Raw genomic sequence first — 8,352 nt, 5'->3', positions numbered from 1 at the left:
CACGATACGCAGCAACAGTCCCAAGTTGGTGGTTTCTGAGAAAAGGAATAAGGGGAGTTGAACTTTCCATGAACCATGTGATTCAGCCACAATCTTATGCTGGAACATTTGCTGAAAGAAAATGTGACTGATGTAGTTAGAGATTCCAGTAACTGTGAAATCAATCTGCCTCCCTCTTCCTTCCTGCTGCTCATCCTTCTTCCCCCTTCCCCTCCCATCACTCCTCCTCTTCCATCTCCCTAATTGCTTCTTTTCTTAGCTGGCGGGTGCTGTTCAGTGTGCTGTTCAGCTCAGCCAGGCAACTCTTCACGTCTCACTGACTCCCAGGCACGAGTCCAGCATCACACCCCCAAGCGTGTGTCCTGCCTCCCTGCTGGAGCAGCACCCAGCCTCCACTGCTGCACTTGGACTCCCTCAGGCAAAGGCCCCGGCCCCTCAGTAAAAACACTGGAGCAGCCTCCCATCCCCTTCTCTCAGATCTTCTAAATACCTTTAACATAAGGGCGTCTCAACTGCTTCCATCTCCTAAGTCAGATAATCCAGGAGGTGAAGGAGAAGGCTTAAGGGCACAATGTTTAAACAGTGACTGCTATGGGTTTGATTTTTTTACCAAAGATATATATATGTGTGTATGTATATATATATACAATGGGCCACTCTCTGGAATTAGAAATAACATTAATTTGAGGGGGGTTTTGGCTCTAGTTTGCCTTACTCTGTTAAAAATTATCTTGGGGTTTGTATCTTTTTGACCAAACTCCAATCCTGGCACTGGCAACTAGCAAAAGTTTCCACACCCCTGCCCTCCCTCTCAGCTGTGTCCCAGGCGCAGTGGGGTCAATACACTAGCTAGGTAGGTGGTCCTCACTTACTGTTATGATTTAGGGGTGCAGATACCAATAAGCAAACCTGCTCTGTAGCCCAGCTGCCTGCAGTGGGGATGCAGCACAGATGCAGTGGGAAGTACCTCCAGCCCCCAGAAGACAGGCACAGCACAAGCAGCTGCTGGTGGCTTCGGGTGATGAATCCAAACCCCCCTTCTCCAGCTCCCACCCCCTTCTACCAGCACCAATTTTCTGCCACTTGCAATGAGAGGCGGCAAGGAGGAGCAGACTGTGAATTTTATTCAGGAATTACAGCCTGGGGTCCTCAGAGCAGTAAAGCAAACGCCCCGCTCCCCGAGGCAGGGATCTCCTCGTGCTAGCAGACACGACACCAGGTGCCAGCATGTTCCCGGTACCCGGGCAGCACGCCTGTCTCCTCCTCACCCTGCCAACACAGGGCTGCTTTGGGGGACAGGGAGGGAGGCGCCAAGGAGCGTGATACCCAGCACAGGGGCACCCCGTGAGCAGTGCAGGTGGCCTAGAAAAGGGCAGTGGCTCTGCATTTGCCCTCTGGCCACAAGCCCAGACCAGCTGCCTTCAACAGTGAAAGGGTGAGGACTGGTCCTACAGCAGCTGCCACCACCTCAGGGCCCCAGTCGCATCCAGGGTGTTCAGGAAGGAGCCGCGGGCTGCAGTGGCTGATCACTGATGTCCCCAGCAGGGGCCACTGTGACATTAAGGAACGCTAGCCTGCTAGGCATGGGAGGGGCCGTGGGCTCCAGTCCCTACAGCAGCCCAGGGGCTCCTTGGAGCATCTGCCCTCCTCCAGGGCTGAGGGTCAGGCCTCCGAAGTGAGTTTGTAAAAAAGAACGGCTGCATGTGAAGAGTGAAGGGGGCTGGGGGTGTCTCTGTGGGGCGAGGGGCTGCCGTACACTGCAGTACAAAAATAAAGATATAAACAAGAAATGAAAAGGCTGGAGTGGAGTGTCGGGATCACATCCTCAGACCTCTGGCTTGTAACAGCTAGAGAAGGTGAGAGAAAGAGAGAAACAAAATCAATGGCAGGGAAAAAAAGCAACTGAGCATGGAGGGGAGAGTGAGAAACAGGAAAAGGGAAATGACAGAGGAAATGAGAACAGAAGAAAAAGAGAAGAGATGAGGAGTGAGGGTGGGAGAACAGAGAAAAAGGAAGGAAAAGTCCGCGTGGTTAACATACACTGACTTTTAAGAGAATAACACTCAGGTCCCACAGCCACGGACAAGAAGGGTCTCGAACAGAGGGAGAGAGAAATGTCAGCCAGCTAACAAGTGCCCTCCACCAGGACGGAGAGTGGCACGGAGCACCTCTGGTTTAACAAGAGCCCCGCACTTTTCCGGTATGAGAGGGGAATCCTCCTTCTAAAGCTTTCTGTACCCAGCCCCACGCACACTGGCCAGGCAGCCTCCCTGAGCAGGAGGCAGAGCACAGAGGCTCATTTCACAGGCAGCTGCAAGAACGTCTGGAGCGGGGATCAGCCGCTTCCGCTCTGCCTTCGCCACCCTCTCCCACTGCGCTCTCACCCTGGCAGAGGCGGTGGGGGAAAAGCCCAGGGAAGTGAAAGCAGGGAGGGGAAAATAACAGGCTGCCTTCTGCAAACTGCTCTCGGGCTGGCAGGCAAAGGAGCTGTGGATGGCAGTCTGGAGAAGTGATCTGGCATGCGTGTCAAGCAGACACGTGGCAGACTTTCCCCCCTTCCCCGTGCCACCCCTGCCTGCTTTGCATTCATTTCTACCCCTCTTCATTTCTCCCAGCTGCGCTCTCCCTTCTGCTGCCAGAGCCTCTGGTCCGGAGCCGTAGGGTCTGCTTGGCAGGTAAAGGCACACGTAGGATGAGAATGGGAAAAGCCACCTTAGGGATGAGTCAACCTCCCCTCCCTCCTTCCCCTCCCCAAGCTCTACAAACCAGGGCCATACCCACAAGAGGGAAGTGAATCACTCATGCAGAGCTCAGGCTGGCGGGAGCAGAGAGTGCAGACAGGTAACGTACCTGCAGAGGAGGAAAAGTGAGGAGCAGAGAGAGACAGGGACCCAGGGAAGGGACCACTCTGAGCCCTGGGGCACAAAGAGAGCAGAGGGAAGGATGCTGGAGGCTGGGGAGTGGGGCAAGGTAGGAGGTAGGTGACAGTGCTGGGATGGACACGGAGGGCAGCAGGAGGAAGGGTCCGGAGGAAGAAAGAGTTTAGTGCAATCCCAAATAGATGGACAGTCTGCAAATAAAAATATAACTGTAAATAAACCGAACAGATTAAAATACAAAGCAGCAGCCACAGTAATAGCTCTCCCCTGTCAGCTTTATCTCCAGAGAGACTCCTGCTCCTGGAGAGGACTGCCCCCACACCCCACACCTGCCCTAGTCCTTCCCTGCTGCTAGCTGTGAGCTCTCACCAGAAAGGTGGACGGGTCTATGCTTGGGGGGTTATTTTTATCATTTTCCTCAAGGATTTGCTGCACCTTTCTCCTCTGCTTCTGCTTCTGCCTCTGCCTCCACCTCCTGCTCTTCCTCCTCCAGGTCCTCCTCTGTGCTCTGTGGCCCAGCATGCAGGACAAAGGGAAGAAAGAGTGGAGATACTTGCAAGATGAGCCATGGCAGTTCTTTCTGACACACAAGGGAATAAAGCAATGGTCATGACACTGGAATAAAAAGGGACCTTTCCCCATGGCCAAGACAGCTCTGGGTCAGGGAGCAAAGAGACTTGTCTTCCTCTGGAGCATCATGTCAGGGCTATCTAATCCACTTACAAGTGCTGTGATCCCACTGCCCAACAACTGCTATCAATCGCTAGTGCTCCTTCCTGTATCATAGCTGTCTACAGGGTGTCATGCACTGCCACACGTTTCTGTCCTTTCCTCTAAAGGAGAGCAGGTGATCTCCTGCCCCTTAGGCTGGGACTCAGCAAAAGGAAAGAGAACACTGCAAAACCTTCAGGGAAATCATACCCTAGAGGCAGAGTGAAACACACAGCATGGTCATGAGGGAGGCATGAGGGGGATGTTAGAGTAGCATGAGAAGTGCCAGGGTCACTTGCTAAAGCCATTTGCCACACACAGCTGAACACCACCACTCTCAACACACGCACTCCTCCTTTTGGGCAATGGGTATAATGCCACGGTGCTGAACACCAGGACAAGCCCCTGTATTTCACCACTGAGGTGCCCCACAGTCACAGTGGAGAGAGGAAAAAAAGAGGGAGCAAACAAGAGCGAAGGATCTCATAGGCAACGGGAGCAGGGCCATAGCAAAGTTGGTCTCACCTTGGCTTTGTGGCTGGGCTCAGAGCTCAGGCCACTGGGGGAGTTGTACAGTTCTTTGGAGACCACGCACAGGAACTCTGTCTGATCCTCATTCCCGTAGTTATAGGATGAGCCAATGTTCACAAGCTAGAAAAGACAAGAGCAAGAATCACAAGCACATGTTACTGCAAACGTCCACTCCACCTGTGGAGCAAGGCAGAAAGCCCACCATGCAGCATGGAGTCCAATCCATACCCCTAATAGAAAGGCCTCATAACTAAGCTCAGGAGGCAGCACAGAGAACCAGGAGAGGAGTCAACTAGGATGCAGAACAGCTTAACCTCACACAGTATCCTCTGAACCTCTAGAGTAGGGGCAAGAGAAAGCCAGTGTGACAGCACCATCAATGAGTGACCCAATATTCTCAGAGGGAAGGTGCCTTGCCTGGGGACTGTATGGTATCCATGATCTTTTCCCCAAAAGACAACTCCTTCCCACTCCCCTCTACCTTCTCCATACCTGCTCAAAGCGCCATCCATCCGACATAGTGGAAACCATCTGAGTGAGCTCCTCTTCCTGGCACTGTAGCACGCGGTAGACATGCTTAGGAGGCACCTGACAGCAAAATTGCAGAGCATGTTGACAACATTCAGATGCTAAAGGCTGTTGCTCTCCTGCAGAATGAAGTGGTAGTACCCTCCTGGACAGACCTGACCTCTTCCCCATGTCCCAGGTTAAAGGGGAGTGGAAACCACAACCCAACTTTCTACTGTGCTGCCATGGGGAGCAACAACAACTGTATCTTTTCTGGAGAGGAGGGACTGAGCTGAGTGCTTCCTGCATCGTCCCCAGAAGATACTGGTCTCTTTCAATGGGGAGTTTGCGTTTGTCGTTACAAAGTCATTTATGCAAATGCCACAAATGCTGATGGGGTTTTGGGAGCGCAAAGCGACTGTGTTGCTGGAGGCTTACAACTTGAGGCAGACATGACGAAAAGTGAGATATCAGCCAACACTCCCAGAAGACAGATGTTAAAAGGTTATTGGCCAAGACAAGGTGTGATTGTGCGACAGGATTGATTTCTTGTGCCTCACTGTCTGCATTTAACTTTTCCACAGACATCTCTTCACCTGTTCCCTCCAGGTTTCTCTACAGGTATCCCCATGCTCTTCACTGTGATTACACTCCCAGGACCCCCCCACACCAGAGCCCTCCTCCCCACGACACCTTCGCTCTCCTCATAAACATTCTTCCATATCCCACAGCAACCAGCTGCCTTCTTCCAAAAGCTAGAGGAGCCGATTTGGTTTCAGGGGCTACATCCAGCATTACTTCTGGGGATGCAAAACAAGCCTGTAACTTGTTTATTGTAACAAAAATAGTGGTAGCCTGTCCCCTGCAAGATTTTGCTGTGTAGACATTAGCACGCAAACTCTAATTAGATGCTTCTTTCCATTCCTTGCTGCTTCTCCCAAGTCTGCTCTCCCTCTAGACTCACCTCTCCCTTTCCACATTCCCTCCTTCGCCCACCCCACTCTATCATCTTTCCTTGCCATTTCTCTCCATACCTGAGTTACTGTGTAGTTCTTCTCCTCCAGTCGATCCTTGATTATTCGGATTAAAGGACCAATGTTATAAAACTCGGCTTCTTCTAGGACCCCTGAGAAAGAAAGACAGAAGGACCACAAAGACAGAGTTAACAGCCCGTCTTTGTTTTTTGCCTTGCAAAAGATCCATTCTGAGCTTCCCAAGGTCCATAGGGAGAAATGACACTGCATTGTGAGAAAAGTGAGAAAAAGCCTCACTTTTTACAGGCTTCTGTTGCTTGAAACTCTTACTGCAGAGAATTGAACCCTGGCTCTCTGCATTGCATTTCTAATGCTCACTCCAATTTCCTTATGCTGCCTGCCACTACAGAAACAGGCACTGCCGGCGAAGGCTTGTGCCGAGGACTGCTAATACCTTTCCCAGATAACTGGCCAAGGAGAATAAATGTAGGCTCCAGCCTCCCTCAGTGACCGCTAGTTATCACCTTGTTCAGGCCCTCTTCTTAAGGCAGAGAACCACAAGTTGTTCTGACCTTGTCACCAAAAGACCCTAGAAAATCCCAACTTGCCGGCTGGGCCAGTTGGAGTTGCACCCACCTTGCAGCCCCATATGACTTCAGATGATCTTTGGCTCTCTCCCCTGTGCTTCACCTCAAAGCAGGTAAACAGACAAGTGTTTTGTTTCTTTTCTCTATGGTGTCTGTATCCATCACCTCTCCTGAGACTCACCTGTTTGCTAACAGGCCTTCAGGGAAAGGGAGGTGGGTTCCCAGAGGGTTGGTGAGGGAAAGGCGGCTAGGAGCCAACACTCACATGTCCCCAGGGCAGTACACAGACAATGCAGGTGGGGAGATTGATCCTTCACTACCTGACACACTCAGACCTCTTCTGAGTCCCTCATTCAGCCATGAATCGTCTAATGGGTTAGTTTTATGCCAGCCTGAGTGTCTGCAGCAGGAACAAAAGGCAATGTTAAGCTATGAACGGGGCTCCTGTTTATGCTTCAGATTTGATGTCAAAACCTGTGGATGAACTCTGACTCAGATTTACAAGAAATGTCAAGTAGGAAATAACTCAGACTTGTGTTTATTAAAATTCTTTACCATTGCTTAGACATATTTTTGGAATTATAAGACAATTCTGACGACAACTTTCCTTGCATTAGGTAAAAATATGTGAGAGAGAGGGGCAAGAAGACTAATAAACATGCAGAAACTGTGCTTGGCAAGGGCTGGACAGCACAGCCTGTCTTTGGAATTGGTTCCTTGTTAGACTCCAGCATCCAAAAAATAACGAGGCATTGGGGACTGCTGGCTGGTTACACTGTGATGTTACTGAGTTATCCTATTGGACCCCCCCGTCAACCTCAAATGAGGGATTGGTTTGTCTGGCTTGCTCCACTGGAATTGCTGCAGTCCACAACCCATCAGAGCACTAGTAGCATACATTGCATATCACTGATTAATGATGGTCTTTATTACAGTCAGTAGAAGAGATGAGCTTGGTTTTGTTTGGTCTTCTGGGTGTTCATTCCTAATTAGAAACACTCAGTCATTAACAGAAAACTCAGTCACAGAGCCTGGTTAAAAGTGGATCAGGAACAAGTAAAAAATGGTTTATTGAGGCTGAGAGATCTTGCCTACTTCTGTCTTGGTGGCATCTCTGCTGAACGAACAGTCATGAAGCCACAACACTTGTAGGATGCCTTCCTCACCTACTCCGAACCCCTTTAGTAGAGGAAACATCGGTATGCTTTCCAAGAGCTGCAGGGATAGCCCTCTCAAATCTCCACACATCAACCTCCAGAAGGAGAATGAGAGACAAGAAGGTCGAGAACAAGTCCTACTGTGTCCTGTCTACAGCAGCAATGTTAAGTGGGAAGTTTCTGCGCTCCAAGACTCACCCTCTTCAGCCATATCTTTATCCAGGACCAGCTTCCCATGACGGAGGAAATTCAGGATGGGTCCAAAGTAAGTGGGGTCCCGGTCTATTAGGTATGCACCAGTCTCATCCTAGCAACAGAGATAGACCACGAGGAGAAAAACTCCATGGGGAACTTGTAACCAACCCTCAAAAGCTCCAGACTATACAAAATATACAAAGAAAATACAAACCTAAGCAAAAATGTCCACTATTTCTAAGACTCCTTGGAAACCATGGGCCCCTGCGAGTCCCTAGCCAAATCAGCCCAGCTTGGATTTTAACTCCTGTATTGGTATGCTCAGCGTGCCCACCTCAGCATGGACCAACCCCGCTGAGAAAGCCAAAAAAATAGGCCTCAGCCTCCTTCTGCAACTGTGCGTACAGGCCTGGTGTGAGAGAGCAGAGAGCCCCCATATAGGGGACAAGGCTGAGTCAGGCTGGGAGGTAGAGCCAGGGGATGTGGGGTGATAGAGAGGCAGGAGAGCAGGGGCAGAGGGGAGATGGCCTCTCTTTTCCCCAGCTCAGGAAGACAGGTGCCAGGCTACAACACAGCAAGGTGGGATCCGGCAAGGGGAAATCCCTCCCAGGAGAGGGGGGAGAAAGAGCAGGCATTTTTCACTCGGTTACTCCTGCAGCTGTCAGGGTCTAGCTCCATCCCTGCATCCCTCCAGCCCTCCGCATGCTCAGTGGGGCACAGTGTGGGAGGCAACCCAGCTGCCTTACCTGGTCTGATTTCAGCTCCTCGCCTTGGCACAAGCGACACAGGAAAGATTTCTGCTCCCGACACA

At 51.0% G+C, this 8,352-nt stretch overlaps 1 protein-coding gene across 1 annotated transcript; it reads right to left on the bottom strand.

Moving 5' to 3' along the window:
* Nucleotides 1-1,187: 1,187 nt before the first annotated feature.
* KCTD17 (potassium channel tetramerization domain containing 17) lies at nt 1,188-8,350 on the bottom strand (the record flags this gene model as incomplete). Its single annotated transcript, XM_009332658.1, has 6 exons — nt 1,188-1,847; nt 4,116-4,241; nt 4,614-4,709; nt 5,663-5,754; nt 7,545-7,653; nt 8,288-8,350. Coding segments are annotated over 6 exons (516 nt in total), but the record flags the coding sequence as incomplete, so codon positions are not given.
* Nucleotides 8,351-8,352: the final 2 nt, after the last annotated feature.

Source organism: Pygoscelis adeliae, unplaced genomic scaffold (genome assembly GCF_000699105.1).
Source record: "Pygoscelis adeliae isolate BGI_AS28 unplaced genomic scaffold, ASM69910v1 Scaffold399, whole genome shotgun sequence".
In the NCBI taxonomy this organism is placed as follows: Eukaryota; Metazoa; Chordata; class Aves; order Sphenisciformes; family Spheniscidae; genus Pygoscelis; species Pygoscelis adeliae.
This window is presented reverse-complemented; position numbering and strand designations above follow the sequence as displayed.